This window comes from Mobula hypostoma, chromosome 8 (assembly GCF_963921235.1).
Source record: "Mobula hypostoma chromosome 8, sMobHyp1.1, whole genome shotgun sequence".
NCBI classification, from domain to species: domain Eukaryota; kingdom Metazoa; phylum Chordata; class Chondrichthyes; order Myliobatiformes; family Myliobatidae; genus Mobula; species Mobula hypostoma.
The window spans coordinates 63,290,028-63,313,965 of record NC_086104.1 but is presented as its reverse complement, the minus strand read 5'-3'; the positions used below and the strand labels follow the sequence as shown (position 1 = coordinate 63,313,965).

The 23,938-nt window shown below is 39.0% G+C and overlaps 1 protein-coding gene across 1 annotated transcript in view; it reads left to right on the top strand.

Annotated features, from left to right (window-relative positions):
• LOC134351147 (uncharacterized) overlaps positions 1–19,639 on the top strand; it is an 88,261-nt gene extending 68,622 nt beyond the window's left edge. Inside the window, exons 4-8 of the mRNA XM_063057262.1 lie at positions 4,476–4,585; positions 8,371–8,428; positions 15,050–15,213; positions 19,017–19,125; positions 19,529–19,639. Of these exons, the coding sequence (XP_062913332.1) occupies positions 4,476–4,585; positions 8,371–8,428; positions 15,050–15,213; positions 19,017–19,125; positions 19,529–19,639 (552 nt within the window). The remainder of the gene's footprint in view (positions 1–4,475; positions 4,586–8,370; positions 8,429–15,049; positions 15,214–19,016; positions 19,126–19,528) is intronic.
• The last annotated feature ends 4,299 nt before the right edge of the window (positions 19,640–23,938 follow it).

Below are 23,938 nucleotides of genomic sequence, written 5' to 3'. Positions count from 1 at the left end.
ACCTTTTCAAGGCCCGCTACAAATTCTCAATTGGATTAAGGTCTGGACTCTGACTTGGCCACTCCAGAACACTAGCTTTGTTGTTTTTAGGTCATTCCTCTGTAGCTTTGGCTTTATGTTTAGGATCATTGTCTTACTGAAAAACAAATCTTCTCCCAAGTTGCAGTTCTCTTGCAGACTGCATCAGGTTTTCCTCCAGGATTTCCCTGAATTTTGCTGCATTCATTTTACCCTCTACCTTCACAATCCTTCCAGGGCCTGCTGCAGTGAAGCATTCCCACAGCATGATACATGCACCTCCCACCATGCTTCATTGCTTCATGGTAGGGATAGAGTGTTTTTGATGATATGCGCAGTTTGTCTGATGGCCAAAAAGCTCAATTTTGATTCTAATCAGACCATAGATCCTTCTTCCAGCTGACACCAGAGTCTCCCACATGCCTTCTGGCAAACTCTAGCTGAGAATTCATATGAGTTTTTTCAACAGTGGCTTTCTCTTTGCCACTCTCCCATAAAGCTGCAACTGGTTAAGCACCTGGGCAACAATTGTATGTGCAGTCTCTCCCATCTCAGCTAATGAAGCTTGTAACTCCTTCAAAATTGTCATAGGCCTCTTGGTGGTGTCCCTCATTAATGCCCTTCTTGCACGGTCACTCAGTTTTTGAGGATGGCCTGCTCTTGGCAGATTTACAGCTGTGCCATATTCTTTCCATTTCTTGATGATTGACTTAACTGTACTCCAAGAGATATTCAGTGACTTGGAAATTTTCTTGTATCCATCTCCTGACTTAAGGTTTTCAATAACCTTTTCGCAGAGTTGATTGGAGTGTTTCTTTTGTCTTCATGCTGTAGTTTCTACCAGGATACTGACTCGCCAGTAGTTAGACCTTCCAGATACAGGTGTATTTTTACCACAATCAATTGAAACACCTTGACTGAATACTAGTGATCTCCATTTAACTGATTATGTGACTTCTAAAACCAATTAGCTGCACAGTGATGATTTGATGTGTCATATTAAAGAGGAGGTGAATACTTGTACAATCAATTGTTTTGTGTTTTATATTTGTAATTAATTTAGATCACTTTGTAAAGATCTGTTTTCACTTTGACACAAACTACTCTTTTTCTGTAGATCAGTGTCAAAAAAGGCCAATTTAAATCCACTGTGATTCAAGGTCGTAAAACAATTTAACATGAAATCTTCCAAAGGGTGTGAATACATTTTATAGGCACTGTAGATTTACAGTGAATTACAGTTATTTGGGCCATCAGTTAATCGGGGCAAAGGAAATCAAGAAAATAGGTGGGAATTCCTCCTTTTATTTCAATCACTACACTGCTCAATTGGGACAGGAGACAGAAGCCGAACTATTTTTAACTAGCGTCAGTCACGTGCACTTTTTTAGCTGTTCGACATTACACCATGCTTAGAGCAAAGAGTTTTTTAAAATAGCATCAGTTGCATGTGTTTGTGTTCAAAAAGCAATATTTTTTTTGTCAGTGATGGTGAAAACGAGCAGTAAAACAACTCAAAACTGTTTTGCTCACTGCAGTTTCAAACATTCAGACAAGAAACTGCCAGGAGCAAAAATGAAATTATTTCACTATTTCAGCAAGTTAGGAACTACGAAAAATTTGAAGGTACTGAATATTACAAGGAAAATGATTGGAGGATGCAACAATTTCTAACTAATGTCAGTCACTTGCACTTGTGAAGCCATAAGACATTACACCGTACTTAGAGCTAACAGTTCTTTAAATAGCGTCAGTACCGTATGCTTGTGTTATGTTATTCTTCTGGGCTGATAGATGCCGAATTAAAAGCAGTGTTTTTGATACAACTTCATGCAGAAAAGCATTGAAGGCAGTCCATGATCTGCACTCGGAGCCTGTGTTGATTTTGTTCATTTACAATCAATCGGAGGAAAATGGTAGTATAAACTGGATCTCGTCCTCCATCGATATCTAAAAGGAACTAATACATAGTATTATAGTGCTGTAGTAATATTGGTAGTGTTCTAATTTGTTATGTATTTCATTTACATACGTAGTTTGTTATTCAGTTAAACAGTAGTTTGTCTTTTTTCAAATTATTTGCATGAAATTTCGGCTAATTGGGACAGCCTCTCAATTGGGCCAAAATGTACAGGTCCCAAAGTTTCCCAATTAACAGAATGCACTATATATATTTTACATTGTAACTTTTGTATGTATTGCACTGCACTGCTGCCACAAAACAACAAATTTCACAACATATGTCAGTAATAATAAGCTTGATTCTGAAGTAGCATGACAACTCAGAGGTGGGGGAAGTTTGTAGAGGTGAGAGTAATGTGAAGCTGAATTTTTGGCTTGACTCTCATGTCTGAGCTGTACACGTCCACTTGTTCTGTTGGCATTTCTACCTACAGCACATCTCATATGAGATGAGTTCATGGTTATCCAGCTACCTACATTCTGTGGTCACAATCTGTACCTAATAAAGTGGCCACTGGGTATGCTTGTGGTTTGCTCCTGCTGTAGCCATCCACTTCAAGGTTCAAAATGTTGTGCATTCAGAGTCGCTCTTCTGTACATCACTGTTGTAACATATGGCTAGTTGAGTTACTGTCAGCTTCTTGTTAGCTTGAACCAGTCTGGCCATTCTTGTCTGACCTCTCTCATTAACAAGGCACCCACAGAACTGCCACTCACTGGATGTTCATCGATTTTTGCACAATTCCCTGTAAACTCTAGAGCAGGAATTTCCAACCTTTTTTTATGCCAAGGACCAATACGTTAAGCAGGAGGTCCATAACCCTAGGTTGAGAACCCTGCCAGATCAGCAATTTCTGAGATATTCACACCACCCTGCCGGGCGGGCATCAACCATCACTCCACGGTCAACATCACTTAGATTACATTTCCTCCCATTTCTAATATGTTCCACCATCAGGCAGGAGACTCCATTACATAAAGACAAGAATGATCAGGATGGGAAACGGCTCCTTCCCTCAAGCCATTAAGCTTCTGAACTCCCCGCTGCATCACATTCAAAGTGTCACCAATTAATTTGTTCTGTACCCTACAATATTTAATCTATGCATTTTACTTTGTTTATTTATGTGTAATTAATTTGTAGATTTAGTTCTTACTTTCCTATTTTATTGGTGTGTAATGTGAACTACTGTGCTGACACATTGGTCTGGAGAAGCGTCTCGTTTGATGGTATACATGTATATAGTTAAATGACAATAAACTTCACTTGACTTAAAGTATGAGAGGCATAAATAGAGTAGATAATCAGAGGTCTTTACACAGGGTGAAAATCTTAAATGTTAGAGGGCAGATGTTTAAAATGAGAAGAGGAAATTTCAAAGGAGATTTATAAGGCAAGTTTTTTTACACAGAGAGAGGTCATTGCCTGGAATGCGCTGCCAAGGAAAGTGGGGGGGAACAATATTTTGAAAGGCATCTAGACAGGCATATGAACAAACAGGGAACGGAAAGAGAAACAATATGCAGGTTTATGGGAATAGTTTAAATTGGCAAAATGGTCAGCACTGACATGATGGGCCGAACAGCCGATTCCTGTTCTGTACTGATCTGCATTCGATGCTCTAAACTGTTGGGTTTTACCTGTAATGAGGAGTGCCATGAATGCTATTATTCTCAACCATACTTTTCACAACAGTGGTCTAGAAATCTTGCAGCAATATTATATAATGGGGAACTCCAGAAAACCAGCATTTTTTGGTGCTTTTTTGAGATTGCAGGGGAAATGAAAACTCTTTCTGCATGATTTTAAACGCAAACAACAGGAATTCTGCAGATGTTGGAAATTCAAGCAACACACATAAAAGTTGCTGGTGAACGCAGCAGGCCAGGCAGCATCTCTAGGAAGAGGTGCAGTCGACGTTTCAGTCCGAGACCCTTCGTCAGGACTAACTGTCTCTAGGAAGAGGTGCAGTCGACGTTTCAGGCCGAGACCCTTCTAACGTTAGTCCTTCTAACGTGGCCAGCAACTTTTATGTGTGTTGTTGTCTGCATGATTTTATACAGTTTCTTAGAACATTTGTTGCCACGTACAACATCATCGGTCACCACCATCATAGTCTGAAAATTTATGGAGATGGGGACATTTAGTTTCATTTTAAACACAATAAGGTTTCTTTGGGTTGTAGGGGACTTGGAGTTTCATCTCAATCGTTTGTAGAGTTGTTCTGTTTTAAACAATGGGGGCAGTAAACTGCTAAAATAGCCTTGGTGCCACAGGTCTAGAAGTCAGCCTGAGTTCCCTATCTTAGTCTCTATCCAATGACCACTGAAAGAAAACGTGTGGGTTCAATATGAGGATAGGCCTGGCTCATGGTGCACCAAAGTGATCTAAGCCACACTGGGATTGAATCACATTTACTTGTTTAATGGTTATATTTAATATTGACACAAGGTGGATACTTATTTACTTTTTGCATATTAATTGCGCCTATTAGATCAAAAACCTTAAACAAATGCAGGAAACACTCTGTCGTGGAGAAGTGCAACTTGACAAACTCTACCAAATGTACAATCGCTCCATTGCTAACATGGCCTTAGCTGGTCGGTGAGTCCGTTGATTTATATTCTAAGTTTATCCTGAAAGCAGATAGAATAAATGGAAAAATATTTGACCTGATGTCATTGTGTTCTATGATTATAAATAAGTTTCAAGCCCCTATTTTCACTTTAAAGGCAAATCAATTTACTGGTCTCCATGAACTAGCTAGCATGTCATCCTGTCCCTCTGTGCACTGGACTCTTAAACAGAAATTGATTTGGTTCATGCTCTAAAATCATCAATAATGCTACTTGACTGGAAATTTGTACTATAAATTCTTTAATCCACGTGGCTAAATGGGTCCCAGGAAAATGAATTTCCCGGTCTGTGAGAGAAACAGCCACCAATTCAGTTCACTCTTTATTAGCATTTGAATTGGGCCAAGCTGGTTGTTTAGCTTTAAAAGAGAAATGCGTCCTTGGTTGTAACAATTAGAGCCAAGGTCATTTTCCCATTCCCTTTTATCAGCTAAAATGGACATGGAAATGACAATACAGAAGAAAGTTTGTTCTTCTGACTGAAATGTAAATGTAGGCTTTTTTTTTCAAGTGAATCAAACTCACCATCACATTTTTGATGCAAATTTATTCACTTCAACTCCTTTAATTCTGTCATGAGTTTCACCTGTTTATGTACCCAGATTGCAGGAGAGAAGTGATGCACATTATTTTTGAGATTTTAATCGAAATTTTCTAAAGTACAATTTCACTACTGATAATGTGTCAACTATCCCCTCAGCTCAAAGAAAGAGGGTTGCATTTTGGGGTTGCAATGATTTAGAAGGCCTCCGTCTCTGTGGTCATTATACTGTGAAACTGGCAAGTAGCTTTTGGGTTGTGAGGTTGAAAGCAGAAACCTTGTTGCTGCTGCCCCCTCATACATTGCTCTTCCACAAGGGCAACAGTTTTGCAGTCTTTACCAGCACAATCTTCAACAATCAGTGATGTGATGAGAAAGTGAGGTTTCTACAAAAATTGTCAATGGAAAATAGCTTGAAGATATTATGCTTTGTTACTTGATATGAGGTCTTGATGTTGAACTGGATGATGTTTACCATTTAAAGAAAAATACCATTGACTATTGGAGATACTAGGCAGGTTAGGCAGCACCTGCAGTGAGAGAGATGTTAAGGGTGATACAGTATGGAATAGGCCCTTTCAAGCCACACCACCCAGCAACCCCTTACTTAACCCTAACCTGATCATGGGATAATTTTCAAGACCAATTAACCTACTTACCATATGTCTTTGAATGTGGGAGGAAACCAGGGCACCCGGAGAAAAGGTATGCATTCCACGAGGAGGATATACAAATACCTTACAGGATGACGGGATTGACCTCCGAACTCCGATGCCCTGATCTGTAATAACACCATGCTAGCTGCTGCACTACCATAGCAGCTGTGTTTTAGATCAAAGACCTATCACTAGAATTGATTTTCATTCCTACACTGCAACTCTCCTGGCACTTTCAAAAATAAAGCTAATTTTACATGTGTAGTTTGTAGTCAACTCCTATAAATATGTTTAAATCTAAAGGATGTTAAATTAGTATATCTATAAAGATAATGCTGTTTTAGCTCATACCTTAATGATTTCTGCCATAAATTACTTTATAAAACTTAAATTCCTGGTTTGCCTACTGAGAATTCTTCATTGATTTGGCAAGACCATCATTTGTTGACATCATCCTTGGGATCTGGTTGAACTGAGGCTGCAAAGTAGCTGCAATTGCAAATGGGAGAAATACGCACCACAGAGATTGTTAGGTTCTTGTGGACTTTGAGGTTAGCAATGCTCGTTGCAAATTACTGGCCAGGGATTAAATTCACAGCCCATGTAGAATTAGTTAATCTTTACTTGGAAAGGGTTTAGAACATGCATTTAGATACAAACCATTGATTTAAGCAAATATGTGTGTCAACCTTGGTGAAAATGGAATTGGGGTCAGCAGTAGTATCCTCCATAGGCTGTTGATAAATACTGTTCAGAGAAAATACTTTGACAGATAAATAACTTGGTAATGGTCCCTGCATTACATATCATGGATAATAAAGATATCAGTATCTTTAGAAGAATTGAGTTAGTATGCGATTTGCTGCCACTTAAGTAAAACATTTCTGAAGTTGTGCTAATATAATCAGGAAGGAGGTACAGAAACAACAGGAATTCTGCAGATGCTGGAAATTCAAGCAACACACATCAAAGTTGCTGGTGAACGCAGCAGGCCAGGCAGCATCTCTAGGAAGAGGTGCAGTCGACGTTTCAGGCCGAGACCCTTCGTCAGTCCTGAGGAAGGAGGTACAGAAACCTGAAGGGACTCACTCAGCAATTCAGGAACGGCTTCTTCCCCTCTGCCATCCGATTTCTGAATGGACATTGAACCCATGAACACCACCTCTCTACGTTCTTATTTCTGTTTTTGTTGCACTACTTATTTTGACTTAACTATTTAATGGACTATTTTTTACTTAATGTAACTCAGTTTTTTCTATATTTATTTATCATATTTATTGTACTGCAGCTGTAAAGTTAACAAGTTTCACAACATATGCCAGTGATATTAAATCTAATTCTAATACGTATCACACAATTTGATTTTCAATGCAAGTATCTACTTAGTTTTCCCCTGTTCTCAATGTCTCGAATGCTTACTAAAATACATTTGTATTTTAAATATTCTTAAAATAGTGTAGTTCTGTATTTCCTGCACTACAATGATGAGAAGAATGACTCACTCCAGTGATATTTCAACCCATGCCAGCATTTACCAGATGTAGAGGACCAGATATGTGAAGGGCTACCTTACTGGCCGTCTGAACTCTGATGTCCAACATGTTCCAGTGGGCGTATGGCCACAGGCCACTGTGGAGTCTCTGAAACCCCAAACACTCTTCAGACAAGACAAAGCTGAGCTAGAACTTTGTCAAAACTGGAATTCATCTGACATTCATAATTAAATGGTTATTTTTAAAGTTATCCAAAAACTTTAGAAACTCCTAGAAATAATATAAAATATGAAACCAAAATATTCTTTAAAGTAGTACTTGCTTCCCAAATCTGTGCCTTTTTAATTCGTATAAAATTCCATGTGGTCCCTGATCCTGCATTAAAATACACGTCAACTACATCTGCAGGACAAGCCGATAGATTCAACCCTCCTACTCTCCCAGTAAATGCTGGACTTTGGTATTTCATAGTGTATGTGCAGAAGTCCGGTACCTGGTTCAGTAAGATAGCTAAACCCCAGCAGTTCCATTCAGACCCACTGTTCACCATCCAGCCCAGCATCAGGACTTTCTCCTTGTTTTGGTGTAACTCAATTACATTATTTGAAGTGTCTTTGCATTTTCACATTGAGGATGTTATATAAATACATTTTTCCAAAATAAATATGAATTCATGTCTTTTGCATCTGTACATTTACAGTTTTTTATTCATTTCAATGTAAAGTATATGAAGTCAAACATTTATATTTGCAAATTTTGAAATGTTTTTAATCTAAGATGTGATGCACTTAAAAAGCAAACGTTTAAGCTGCAGTCGACTAGATTGTTTGCATTTTCTTTGCCATGTGTAGTATGTGCAATAAATGCCTGAAAGCATTTATTGGTGACACAACTGATAATAAGTGTTAGACAAAGTAAACTAAAGAACTGCCCCTCATTTTTCATTGGATAAAAGAGCAACATAAATTCTTAGTTAACTGATTATGATTTCTGTTCAGTAAGTGATGACCACCTCAATTTTACTTAATATTTGCTTTTCTCTATTTGGTGCTATATTGAGCAGACTGCTGAAGAGGAGTGGCCAGTTTGCAGAGTTCAAAGAGCCTAGTGTTCAAGATTTTGTAAGTAATCAAAGCCCTCACATTATAATGTTTGCCTGATTACATGCACACCCATAACACCTGGATATACGTATTTCTTTTGCATGAAACCATTTGTAATGGCTGTCTGTGCCATGGCAATTGAAATGGAGCTGTGAACATCTTATCAGTGACTAATTCTTCTATCTATGTTAATTACATGACCAGGAGTGTAATACAAATAACACAGATATCCATACTAATGCAGATGCTTGATCATTATCTCATTATTGCAACATTAGATTTCCTTTGCAACTTCCAATAACTTATTCTGTGTAATGTCAAGCACAATAATGACCTAATAAAACAATAGCGAATTTTGCTTTCTCTCTTTTCAAGATGAAGTACAGTACTTGCTGTGATGAAGTCCTTTGAGAGGTTGATCTTGGCCGGAATCAACTACTGGCTAAGCAAGGTCCTGGACCTGCTGAAATCTCCCTATCATCAAGAATAGGTCTACAGCGGATGCAATCTCACTGGCTCTCCACTCGGACTTGTGTCACCCGGACAATAGCAATACCTACGTCAGGCTGCTGTTATTGATGACAGCTCAGCATCCAACACAATCATACACTCAGTTCTGATCAACAAGCTCCAGAATCTGGGTCTCTGTATTTCCCTCTGTAACTGGATCCTTCACTTCCTCTCTGGGAGACCACAGTCAGTGCGGTAGGAAATAACATCTCCTCCTCACTGACAATCAACACTGGTACACCTCAAGGAAGCATGCTTGGCTTATTGTTCTACTCCCTCTACACCCACAACTGTGTGACTAGACACAGCTCAAATGCTATTTATAAATTTGCTGACAACACAAATATTGTTGACAGAATTTCAGATGTGACAAGGACGCGTACAGAAGCGAAATAGATCAGCTGGTTGAGTGGTACCGCAACAACAACCTTGCATTCAATGTCAGTAAGACCAAAGAATTGATGGTGGACTTCAGGAAGGGGAAGCCGAGGGAAAACACTCCAGTCCTCATCAAGGGATCAGCAGTGGAAAGGGTGAGCAGTTTCATGTTCCTGGGTGTTAACATCTCTGAAGATCTATCCTGGGCCCAACATATTGATGCAATTACAAAGAATAGTGCTAATGGTGACTATATTTCATTAGGAATTTAAGGAGACTTGGAATATCATCAAAGACTCTTGTAAATTTCTCTAGATGCCACTGTCTGGTATGGAAGGGCCGCTGCACAGGATCAGAAAAAGCCTCAGAAAGTTGTAAACTCAGACAACTCCATCATAGGCACTAGCCTCCCCAGCACCGACACCATCTTCAAAAGGCAATACCTCAAAAAGATACTGTCCTGACGAAGGGTCTTAGCCCGAAATGTCGACTGTACCCCTTCCTAGAGATGCTGCCTGGCCTGCTGCGTTCACCAGCAAATTTGATGTGTGTTGCTTGAATTTCCAGCATCTGTAGAATTCCTCGTGTTTACCTCAAAAAGAACCATCATTAAGAACTCCCACCACCCAGGACATGCCTTTTTCTCATTTCTACCATCAAGGAGGAGGTAGAGGTGTCACAAAATAACAAATTTCACATTTGCCAGTAACATTAAATCTGATTCTAAAAATTACTTAGCTCAAACACTTAATAATCTTTAGTAAAGATTTCACCGGTCTTATTTTGAAGCAAAACCGAAAGTATAAGTAAAATCATGACAAAAATATTTAAGTATATAGTAAACCGTTCTAGGCCTAACTGGTCCATACTCACAGGGCACTTCTTACTTCAGGTAATCAAAATTTGTTTGATTCCTTTGTTTTTGAGGTATCAGACTACCCCTTAACACATCTGAACAATTAGCTTCAGTTTCAATCACTGTACTTGGTAGCAAATCCCTCATTCTCTTGAATCTTGTATCTTTTGAATTATTATTGGATTTATTGACACCTTTCTTGTATTTTTGGCTTGGTGATGTACTTACCCACATATGGTAACAACCTCAGTACATCTGCCTTATCTGCTGCCACCCTGTACACATGAAACTCACGTGTTTGTTCTCAGTGTTTAATGCTGGGCAGTTGGACTCCACAAATGAATGGGAACTGAGAAAATGCATGATACTTACAGTCAAGTCTAGTCTTTACCCTATAATTTGAATGCAAGGAAATGGTTGCAAGAGCCCTAGAACAATGTAGTGCCTTGGGCAAGTTATTTTTAGTCTTTCTTAGGACTTTTAGAAACATTTCTTGTGTAGTAGTACTCTTTATTCCACAAATGTATTTCTCAGTTCAGAATCAGAATCAGGTTTATTATCACCGGCATGTGACATGAAATTTGTTAACTTAGCAGCAGCAGTTCAATACAATAAATAATCTAGCAGAGAGAAAAAGAAATAATAATAAATAAAGAACATAATAAATAAACAAGTAAATCAATTACATATATTGAATAGATTTTTAAAAATCATGCAAAAACAGAAATACTGTATATTTTTTAAAAAGTGAGGTAGTGTCCAAAGCTTCAACGTCCATTTAGAAATCAGATGGCAGAGGGGAAGAAGCTGTCCTGAATCACTGAGTGTGTGCCTTCAGGCTTCTGTATCTCCTACCTGATGGTAACAGTGAAAAGGGTATGCCCTTGGTGCTGGAGGTCCTTAATAATGGACACTGCCTTTCTGAGACACTGCTCCCTAAAGATGTCCTGGGTACTTTGTAAGCTAGTGCCCAAGATGGAGCTGACTAGATTTACAACCTTCTGCAGCTTCTTTTGGTCCTGTGCAGTAGCCGCCCCCCCCCCCCACCCCATACCAGACAGTGATGTAGCCTGTCAGAATGCTCTCCACGGTACAACTATAGAAGTTTTTGAGTGTATTTGTTGACATGCCAAATCTCTTCAAACTCCTAATAAAGTATAGCCGCTGTCTTGCCTTCTTTATAACTACATCGATATGTTGGGACCAGGTTAGATCCTCAGAGATCTCGACACCCAAAAACTTGAAACTGCTGACTCTCTCCACTTCTGATCCCTCTATAGGATTGGTCTGTGTTTCTTTGTCTTACCCTTCCTGAAGTCCACAATCAGCTCTTTCGTCTTACTGACGTTGAGTGCCAGGTTGTTGCTGTGGCACCACTCCACTAGTTGGTATATCTCACTCCTGTACACCCTCTCATCACCACCTGAGATTCTACCAACAATGGTTGTATCGTCAGCAAATTTATAGATGTTAATGAATTAAAAATTTAAAATATTTACATCTTCTAATTTGTGTTTATCTTGGATTTTAAGAGTTGCTTATGATTTTCTTGAAGTCTAAAGTTTTTAAGTGTATCAGGAAAATTTGGAAGCATTGTATTTTTTTTAACAGCTCTTGCATTCTTGCAAAGGTAGAAGCATGACTTAGCAAGCTGCAAGTCTTTCCAGCTGTTAAATGGACGAGGCCTGATTTGGCCACTCATGTAATCATATTGTGATGAAGCATTCCTTTTCAATATGGTAGGGTTTTCAGTGAGCTAATGTCATTGAACAACAAGAGTAGGAGGCTACAGTCTCACTTGTTCAGGATAGTCATTGATTGGCAGTTTTTTGGTGTGAATGTTAACTGCCGTATATAAGCCCATACCTCAATATTGCCTTGGTCTTGCTGCATGCAAGCACAGACATGCTTCTGTTACTAAACAATTGCCCACATGGAATTGAATGTTGTGTAATCATCAGAGAACTTAACCACCTCTGACCCAAATGAAGTGCTGAGGATGTTTGGGCCTCAGATAACTACAGTGATACCCTAGGGCTGCGACATTGTGGTAGTAATTTAGAAATCAGAAACAAGTTACAGTCATAGAGTCTATATCTGATCCCAATTTTAGATTTATGTTCATATATGCATTTTGAACATCTCTGAAACAATATCCAATTCTACCCTGTTTCAGCTAACATGTTTATGTCTTTGTAACCTGTAGACTTAACACTTACAGGTTCAAAGTAAATTTGTTATCAAAGTACATATATGTCACCATATACAATGCTGAGATTCATTTTCTCAATAAATTTGATAACCATAATGAAAGACCACACCAACAGTGGACATCCAGTGTGCAAAAGACAAAAATCATGCAAGTACAAAAAGAAAGAAAATAATTAATAAATAAGCAATAAATATCAAGAACATGAGATGAAGAGTTCTTGAAAGTGAGTCCAGAAATTGTGGGAACAGTTCAGTGATGGGGCAAGTGAAGATGAAATAAGTTAACCCCTCTGATTCAAGAGCCTGATGATTGAAGGGTAATAACTGTTCTTGAAACTGGTGTTGTGAGTCCTGAGGTTCCTGTACCCTCTTCCCAATGGCAGTAGTGAGAACGAGAGCATTTCCTGGGTGGTGGAAGTCCCTGATGATGTATGCTGGTTTCCTGCGACAATACTCCATGTAGATGTGCTCAATGGTGGGGAGCGCTTTACCCATGGTGGACTTGGCCATATCCACTACTATTTGTAGGATTTTCTGTTCAAGGGCATTGGTGTTTCCGTGCTAGACTATGAAGCAGCCAGTCTATATACTCTCCACTACACATCTATAGAAGGTTGTCAAAGTTTTATTTGTCATGCTGAATCTTTGCAAATTTCTAAGTAAGGGAGCTGCTATGCTTTCTTTGTAATGACACCTACTCGCTGGGCCCAGAACAGAGCCTCTGAAATGATAGCACTGAGGAATGATAGCTGCTGACCCCGACCCTCTCCACTTCTGATCTGCTGATGGGAACTGGCTCAAAGACTTCCAGTTTTCTGGTAATCAAATTAAATATGGCAAACTTAAACCTTGACTCTTTGAAATATTTTCCTCTACTTCGCCACCTATTTTGCTACAAAATTCCACATAAACGAAACTGAGACCAGTCTGCAAAGTCCAATTGATTTTTAGAAACACAAAGGTTTACAACCTTTTTTATGCCATGGATCAATATCATTAAGTAAGGGGTCTGTGGACTCCAGTTTGGGAACCCCTGGTTTACAGGGTCTCTTTATTAACAGAAGCAAATAGAGTTAAAATTTATTAAGTGATGAGAGGATCGAAAGCACCATGGATTAATAATACAGAACCTTGAACTGAAAATAATGGGCTTTGCATTCAAATTCTACCATTGGAACTGAAGACTTTAAGTTCAGATAAAATTCACTTCAGCCCATGACAGTGGTGTTATTAGCAAAATTAAATATGGCATTGGAACTGTGGTTAGCCACACTGTATAAAACGAGTTAAGCAGGGAGCTAAGCAGACCACCTTGTGCTGATAGAGATCATGGAGATGTTGTTAATCCAAACTGACTGAGGTCTGCAAGTAGGGTAATCGAAGATCCAATTACACAAAGAGTTATTGAGGCCAAGGTTTTGAAGTTTATGGATTGATTTTGAGGGGATGATAGTATTGAAAGCTGAGCTGTAGTTGATTATGAGCATCCCGATGTATGTATCTTTGATGCCCAGTTGTTCAAGGGTTGAGTGAAGAGCCAATGAAATTCCATCTGCTGTGGACCTGTTGTGCCAGTTGGCAAATTGGAGCAGATCTAAGTCATTTCTCAAGTAGTTTTATTGTACTACTGGTTGAGGTCCCTTGTTTTACGCTCCATAAACGCATGTTAATTCCAGTTCACTTTTTACCATTGTGCTTGCAGACTCACTGTCTCCTGACTAAATAACAATTTTACAGTTTTCACCCATTCCATCTCCCACTCTCTGCCTAATCCCTCCATGGTTTTGCATAGTCTCTTACAGCCCCAAAGCCTTGAGTTATATAGAATTAAGAGATTGCATCTCAAGCAGACCTCAAATGTAATCATTGATTGGTTTAATCTTTGGTTGCCTGAGCAGCAAGCTCTGGAATTCCACTATCTCCTACCCCCCCCCACCAAAATTTTTTAAGGGGTTCTTTTGGATTTCTTTGCTTTGTGGGTGCCTGTAAAGAGGCAAATCTCAAGGTTGTATACGTATGCATACTTTGATAATAAATGTACTTTGAACTTTGAAATTCCTCCTGCATCCCCACTGCTCTCTCCACCTGCAAAATGCTCCAAAAACCAATTTCATTACCATGTATTTGGTCTTTAGCCTTGATGTTTTATTTGCATTTGTTATGACATCGTGAAGATTCCTTTAATGATTTATAAAATTTGTACCTCTAGGTCCATCTGAATAGTTGATTTACTTATTCCCGTATCTACAAAACATCATCTTACACTTGTCAATATTCAAATGAAATTTCCATTTACAAGTGCAGTTTCCAGGCTTATTTCCATCATTAGGTGCTAGACATCCTTTACGTTATCTGTATCACCATCAACCCCAACATCCTGCAAATTGGTGTCATCTGAAAACCTTGAAATTTTATCTATTGTGATCAAAATCCTAAAAATAAACTCTCCCAGAAATTGGGGGGCAAATTTGGATTTCCCATGATTATTACCATGAAATTAAAATAGTTCTACTCAAAGCTGGGATGTGCATCCTAAGAAAAATGCTAAAATATATCCCAGCCCTGTGTAATGTGCTAATTAAATAATGAACCTTTCAGCATCACCGTGCTGGGACCCATGAAAGAAGCACAACACTGTTGTGAACAGCATATTCCACAACTCAGAATAGATATCTTTATTCCAGATGTTTAGTGAAAATAATGATACAACTGCAAAGAAAATCCAGAGCCAAAAGAGAAGACATGACTGGTTTCCATCTCAGAGTGATTCTCAAACCAGTGAGGATGTAATTCCAGGGAGTTTTGAATCTCACCATCAGGAGGAAGCTTCTGAAGAAATAAACACCAAGTAAGTGAACCAACTTGCAGCTTTTACGTCACAGCTCAGCACTGATTTGGATCAGAGTATGGAAAAGTTGAGACCAGAAACAACATCTGAATTTATTTTTATTTATTTATTGAGATACAGTGCAGAATAGGCCCTTCTGGTCCTTTGAGCCAAGCCATCCAGCAACCCCCAAGTTAACCTGAACCTAATCATGGAACAATTTACAATGACCAATTAGCCCACCAACCGGTACCTCTTTAGACTGCAGGAGGAAATTGGAGAGCCTGCAGGAAACCACGCGGTCATGGGGAGAACTTACAAACTCACCATGCTGCTCCTGAGGGAAGGTCTTTGCGTTCAAGTGCTCTCTCTCCCTATATGTTGTCGGGGGGGGGGGTTGGTTTAATCGATAGTTTGTAAAATCACGTTTATGATGTGTTCTAGTTTCTAGACACTTTTTTGTTGCTATTTTTTGCACAATTTTTGAATTGAGGTGGCCTGCTGATAACTTACACTGAGCTGAACTGAAAAATGCCATTTGATTTTGTTTTATATTGTGTGTTTTCACTCAGTTTTTTTCCATTTGCATGATTTGTGTTTTTTTTTACACATTGGGAGAGAGGGTGGTTAATGTTTTCTCTTTGAACGAGTTCCACGATTCATCTTTGTTTTGTGACTGTCTGTAGGACAGATGATTCTCAGGGTAGTATACTGCATACGTACTTTGATAAATAAATGTACTTTGAATCCTTACAGACAGCGGCAGGAATTGAACCCAAGTCACCGGTACTGTAAAGTGTTATGCTAACCACTATGGTACCAAGCAGTCTGAGCTTGGTTTCTATCTTTACTAATAAGAGGTTAGTGGCACATTTCTTCCGTTCACTGGATGATGTCAAGTTGAGTAGTTGCTGAGTGTATCCAACAGGGCTGCATTCCTTCAGCAGTACACTGACACATTTGCCTGGGTTATGTGCTCAAACTTTCAGACTCCATTCCAGTAGTGCATGACCCTGCAAACTAGCAAAATTTTAAAATACTGGTAATATCGTGGTATAGTAGACAATGAAGGTTATCAAAAATTACAGGAGATTGTGAGAAGTTGAGTAAATGGGTTAAGCAATGGCAGGTGGAATTGAATTTGGATAAGTGCAAGGTATTGCATTTTAGAAAGTCAAATGCAGTTAGGACTTTTATAGTGAACAACAGGGCCTGTGGAGTACAAGTACAAAGTTCACTGAAGGTGGAGACACAGGGTGGTGAAGCAGCTTTTGGTAGACTGACCGTCACCAGTCACGGCACTGAGTTTAAAGTTGGGAGGACATAGTGTGGTGGTACAGGATGCTGCCAAGGCTGCAGTTGGAGTATGTGTTCAGCTACAGGAATGATATTATCAAACTGGAAAGAGTGCAGAAATGGTTTACAAAAATGTTACCAGGTCTTGAGAAGAGTATAAAATCATGATGGGCATAGATAGGGTGAGTACACACGGTCTTTTTCCACAAGGTTGGAGAAAATCAAAAACTAGAGGGCACATCTTCAAGGCAAGAAGGAAAAGAGTAATAGGCTGTCAGACAAAGTGGTTGAAGCAGGTATAATTATTTTTAAAAGGCAGATTCAAAGATTGGAAAGATTTAGAAGGTTATAGGCCAAATGCCATCAAGCTGGGGCATCTTGGTCAGCATAACCAGTAGGGCCAAATGGCCTGTGTCTATGCTGCATAACTCTATGGTAATATACATTTATTAACAACTCAAGAGAGGATAGTGATCTACATTTCTAATTTTTCAAGTGAATGTGGTAGATGGTAATGTAGAATTATTGGGCAATGCTGCAACAAATGGATTTTATTTGACTGCAGTATACAAAATGTACATGTGTAGGATTTGTATTTAGCACCTGTAAAAAAATAAAATACTTTTTAAATAGTGATGGGACACACACACACGTACAAGTCCAAAAAGCATCTGAAGTATTTGTTATTTTTACACTGATCAACAGAAAGACTCTTTTGTGTCAAAGTGATAACAGATCTCCACAAAGTGATCTAAATTAATGACAGATATAAAATGAAAAATAATTGATTGCATAAGTATTCACCCTCTTCAAGTCAGTATTTAGTATTTGCGCCTTTGGCAGCAATTACAGTCTTTAGTCTGTGTGGATAGGTCTCTGTCATTTTCACACATCTGGACACTGCAATTTTTCCCCATTCTTCTTTACAAAACTGCTCAAGCTCTGTCAGATTGTTTGGGGATAGTGAGTGAACAGCCCTTTTCAAGTCCAGCCACAAATTCTCAAATGGATTGAGCTTTGGTCTCTGACTTGGCCACTCCAGGACATTAACTTTGTTTTTTTAAGCCATTCCTGTGTAGCTTTGGCTTTATAATTGGGGTCATTGTCTTGCTGGAAAACAAATCTCCCAACACAGTTCTCTTGCAGACTGCATCAGGTTTACCTCTAGGACTTTCTTCTATTTTGCTGCAATCATTTTACTCTCTACCTTCACAAGCCTTTCAGGGCCTGCTGCAGTGAGGCATCACCAGAGAAAGATGCACCCACCGCCAGGCTTCACGGTAGGGATGGTGTGTTTTTGATGATATGCAGTGTTTGGCTTATGCCTAAAAGTGTTTAGCCCGATGGCCAAAAAGCACAATTTTGGTTTCATCAGACCATAGAACCTTCTTCCAGCTGTCTTCAGAGTCTCCCATGTGCCTTCTGGCAATCTCCAGCTGAGATTTCATTTGAGTCTTCTTCCAACAGTGGCTTTCTCTTTGCCACTCTCCCACAAGGGTGAAGCACCCGAGCAATGGTTGTTGTATGCACAGTCTCTCCTATCTCAGCCACTGAAGCTTGTAACTCGTCCAGAGTTGTCATAGGTCTCTTGAAGGCTTCCCTCACTAGTCCCCTTCTTGCACAGTCACTCAGTTTTTGAGGACGGCCTGCTTTAGGCAGATTTACAGCTGTGCCACATTCTTTCCATTTTTTGATTGACTTATCTGTACTCCAAGGGATATTCAGTGACTTGGAAATTTTTCTGTATCCATCTCCTTTCTTGTGCTTTTCAATGACCTTTTTGCATAGTTGCTTGGCAAATTATTGCTGTCTTGGTGTATTTTTTTGCCAGGATACTAACACACTAGCAGTTGGACCTTCTAGGTACAGGTGTATTTTTCCTACAATCAATTGAAACACCTTGACTGCACATGGTGAACTCTATTTAACTACGTGACTTCTAAAAATCAATTGGCTGCACCAGTAATGATTTGGTGAATACTTATGCAATTATTTTGTTTTATACTTGTAATTAATTTAGATCATTTTGTAGAGATCTTTTTTCACCTTGACACAAAAGTTTTCTTCTGTTGATCAGTGTAAAAAACAGCCAAATTGACGAAGGGTCTCGGCCTGAAACGTCGACTGCACCTCTTCCTATAGATGCTGCTTGGCCTGCTGCGTTCACCAGCAACTTTGATGTATGTTGCTTGAATTTCCAGCATCTGCAGAATTCCTGTTGTTTGCAAATTAACTCCACTGTGATTCAATGTAATAAAACAATGAAACATAAAAACTTCCGTGGGGTGGGTGTGAATACTTTTTATAGGCACTCTTGGAATTCCTCATCTATTGGTTTAGTTTGCAGATGTAATTCTAGCAGATAAGTAGGAGTATACTTAAATCATCAAAACATTGTTGGTGTCTGTACCCATGTTCCATACACAATTTTTGGAAACTATTCTCATGGTTATCGAACTACTGAACCAGACTTCAGCAAGTTTAACATTCTTGTCAAATTGTTATTGTTTGACAATTTTAATCCACAGATTTACAAAGCAACATCTTAAACGAGACCATAACCACAAGGCTCCAAATGCTGTGAATTATTATGTGCCTTTAACTATTGAAGACATTCTCCCAAAAAGCAATATTGTGGTAAGTGAATTTTAGCAGGGGTAGGAGGGTATTGTAGTTTAAGAGGGAGGTTGTGCATTGGAGTTTTAATAAATTCCTCTTCCATGCAGTACTGCACTTTAAAAGTTTATTCATATTCTCTAATAGCTTTGCCAGATTTCAAAAGAAAACGTAACTGCACACAATTTATCTGACAGCTCCATCATAAGCTATCATCTACAACATAACATCATCAGTAGATAGAGGATTGCAAGCAAGGTATTTCAAAACATCAAGGATGCATTTGTTCTCCTTCACTCAAATTACCAGTGGATCTAGGAACCGCCTGCCAGAAGAGTTGTTCTCAAGTGAATTTTAAATAGCCACGATCAGTGATGAGCTGACAGTGCTTACTGACTGTAAATCCTAGCTTTTCATCTGTTAGGTAACTCCAGATTATGGAAACTTGAGAGATGAAGATGCTGAATTCTGGCGGAGCAGAGAGAGAGAGGAAGGAAACTACTGGAGGAACAAAATGTTGAATGCACCTGGATAGTGATAGGAATAGTAAAGGAATAACATATCAGCACTGGTGTGAGTTGTCCATACATGACAGAACATCACAGTGTTACTGGCAATAAACCAAGAAATATTTGATGCATGTAAGAATAGAATGCCAGTTGTCATAGGGAACTTTAACTTGCACATAGATTGGACAAATCAAAATGATCAAGGCAGTCTCGAGGAGGACCCTTGAACAGCACATTAATTAACTCACAAAGAAAAATGTGATCTCAGATCTGGTCCTGTGCAATGAGACAGATAAAATTAACCATCTTGCTGTAATTATGAATCCTCTTGGAAAGAGTGAGCATAGTATGATTTAATTTCTCATACAAATGGAGGGGGCAATAGTTCAACCAAAAACCAGTGTATTATACCTAAACAAGGGAGGAGCAGACGAGCATAGACTGGAAACACAGTCTATATAGTGGGACAGCTCAGGAACAGTGCGAGACTTTCAAAGAGATTCTTCATGGTGCTCATCAAAAGTATATTCTAGTTAAAGACAAGGACAGCTGGGTGGAGACAACCAGCTCCTGCTCTCATTTCTTATGCTCTTATGAACACAGTAGGAGGTGTTGTGTATGGGTGTGGTGTGGGAGGGGAGAATGAAGGAATTGCTGATGTTTTGGAAACAGAAGTGTCTGAATTCCCTTCATCCCACAGTTGCTGTTCAATCCACATGTTCCTCTCCAGTTTATTTTCAACTTCAAAGAATATTGTAAAGTCAATTAACTCAGGACTACCTTAGGATTACATTCTTGCAGTGTAAGGCACGTCAGAAGTTTATGCATTGATAAACACAATCGATTCTGCAGATGCTGGAAATCTTCAGCAAGTGCTGGAGGATCTCAGCAAGTCAGGATCTCAGCAACCATGGAGGGGACTGAACAGTCAACATTTCAGGCAGAGACGCTTCATCGTGACTGCATTGGACTCTTTCTCCTCCTCCTCCTCCTCCTGAAAGTTCACACCATAGCTTGCTTGATCTTTGAACATTGCTCACTGACCATGAAGCAAGCCCCCAAAAGAGAAAAAAAAAACAAAAATACAAAGTACAGATTATCTATGTGTTTAATACACACAATTTTTTTTCTCCCCCAGGAAATGAAACATCTCAGCAATCTTTGGACAAATTACATAACCTAGGAACAAGAGATTCTAAGCAGTTAAAACAGATCCTTCATATGGAATATGATTGTGACTACAGAATTGGTAATTAATGACTATCAACTAGGTGGAATACTTAAGGAAAACAAATAATTCAACCGGATATTCCAAGTTGTGCTTTGTTTACTTTGAGATCACATTTTAGCAGTGTCTTAAACCATTGCTTTAAATTCATACAACTTACAATGTTGTAATAATAGTAACTGATCGATTATTACTGAGTCAAAAATAATTTTGCTGGATGATCCAATTCTTAAGATTTATAGGAAGTCTCATTTATACCTCAATTCCAAACCTTGCCTAAAAGTACAAAGAAGAGGTTACTGTAACACCAACTCCAGCATTCTGTTTCTGTATCATAGTTGTAATCAAAATTGACACTTTTGAAATCATCTGAAAAACCACCATTGTTTTAATAATCTGAAATTGAAGCTTTCCAAATTACATAAATATTAACCATAAAGAATGTCTCAAAGCTCTTCGTACTATATTACCTACATCCAAAAGTTATAACTTTAAGACGTCAGCAATTAGTTCTGTATTCTTGATTTCTGTACACTGAAGAAAGTTGACCATCCATCATTCAACTCTATAAAAGAAATAAATAAATTGCTATACTGTGTCATTAATTAGCACTGCTGACTGTTGTTTAATGTTACTGCACTTACTCTCAACCCAAAATATTGTTACAGGTTTGGAAGTCAGAATTAGATTGAGGTGGAGTACAAATACAAAGTGTGATTATGATATAATGGCAATTAATTAGACTTGGTGAAAGAAATAGGGATGTGACTGGGCACATAATATTGTAGGTTAGAACTTGGTCTGAAATGATAGGAAGGAAACAGAGTGGTGATAGCGGTACTAGTAACAGCAGATGGTTGTATGCTAGAATGAGGATTTCCTTAGGAAGCCAACTACTGAATCTGTTAAGTTAAGAAAGAAGGGAATATCATATAACTGGGATATTTCAAGTTTTTCCAAAACAGAGATAAATGAAAATTTGCAGTGAGTTGATGGAATTGTGTAAGGACTGTACAGCAGTGGAGGGAAACCAGGCTGAATTTTGATAACAGATGGGAAAGTGGAAACAAAAATGAGGCAAGTGAACAAAGCTTTGGGAAAGAATGATCACAAACATAACAGGGAATCCAAACGTCTTCTAAATAGCAGGGGGAATACCAAGGAAGTTGTGACCAACTGGGAAATACACAATATGATCCAAGTAGTGACAGAAACTAAAGCTGAATGCAAGATAGGATACACAAAACATCAGAAGATAAGGCAGCAAGAACATTTGAGGTAGTCAAAAGCCAAGCTGGTTATGCTTAGTAATCATGTCACCTAATCTGGATGGGACATCATTCTGATTCCTGAGGACGAGGAGGTTGCAATGCTCCTTGGATACAGATGTTTAAATACCAGGATGCAGAATGTCTAGAAGTTCAGAAAATACTTCTGTTCAACAATGAATGCAGATTTCCCAGGCTTTACGTTAAGTGGAGAAGATTTGAAAACAACACGGAAAATTGTAAAGTCCAGCAAAATGGCACATCGCTTTTCAATGCTGCCTCACAGACTGAAGTTTGATCTTGACAAAGGATGCTGTCCTCTTTGCAATCACATGAATTTCCTCTGGGTACTCTAGTTTCTTTCAGCACATCTTTGGGATGTGAGTGGGCAAGTCAAGTGGCTATGATAACTTACCCCATCTTTTACATTGTAGTAAGCAAAGTGTAATGAGATACAATGTGTTGCTGAAGTACAGATAATAAGGCGAGAGGGAAGGGATGAATGGAACTGTTCACCTGGAAGTTGGCATCAGCCCAATGGGGGAAAAAAGATGGTCTCTCTATCAAAGCAAAATTAGACTTGTAGTTTGAGTTAATAACATTAATTTGTGTGACAAGGTCCTGAATTACCCCTATGAACTGTGCTTTTGAAAAGAGAGCGAGAGAGTTATTTAACACCGACATCTTGTTTTTAAGAGAGAGAGGGGCGAAGACAGCTTTGGATGATGTTAATGGGTTTTCTGCAGCATGTTTACATTTCTACAAGGACGCTGCCTGCTTGGAAATTCTTACAGACAAAGAAGGGAGGAGCTGCTTGAGTGACAGTTGGTATTCAGCATGGTGAGATAAATATAAGGTCAGATGATAAACGGACAGACACGTGGTTTTGGACACTGAATGAGCTTTGTTGTGCCCACAGAAAAAGTGGGTTTTGGAGGATCGATCAGTGGGTCTCGCAGTGTGAACAGGGCGTGACCGGTGGAGAGTTATTTGTGTGTCCAACCCTCGCCTGGGTTGATAATTCCACCACAGAAGAACGGACCCCTTTGTTGTGGTCATAGTCGATGACTTCAAAAGGAACTCAGAGGACAATGGGAAGATCAACGGCGTCAGCTCACCTAAAGACTCAAATCTCTCCCTCTCTCTCTCTCTCTCCCATCACTACTCAACTCAATACCACGAACTGAACTTTACTCGTAAGAGTAAGACTATCTATTTACCCCTAGACTTGAAGAAGCTTGATTTTCATATAATTCCACACACACACAATATATATATATATACACACATTGCTAACCTGTTTGATTTATCTGCATTTATATTATTGTATTGTGTAGTTACTAATAAATACCATTAGTTAATAGCAATACTGGACTCCAAAGTGTTTTCGATTTCTGCTGGTTCTTTAACCCGTCATGGGGTACGTGACATTTGATAAAGGCAGATCATATCCATCCAGACTAAATGAATTTTGAGGAGTGAAGATAATTGAATAGCTGTCACCCAGATGGAATTTCAGAGTGTTTGTGCATTACACAAATATGGTTAGGCAAAACAGAGACCCATGGAGTTAAAGGAGCACCAGCATGAAGAGGTAACTGGCTTCAAAGCAGAAAGTTGTGGTAACAGATTGAGGACTGTTTTACATTGGTCCGTGCTGGTACATGAAATGACTTGAGCGTAGGACAGGATAAAGTTTTCAAATTTGCAAGTGGCACAAACCTTGACAGGATGGTTACTAAAAGTCAGAAGGATTGTAACGGACAGAAAGAAAAGGCACAGGCAGGCCGGCTCAATGGGGAAATGGCAAGTGTGAAGGACGTTACCTT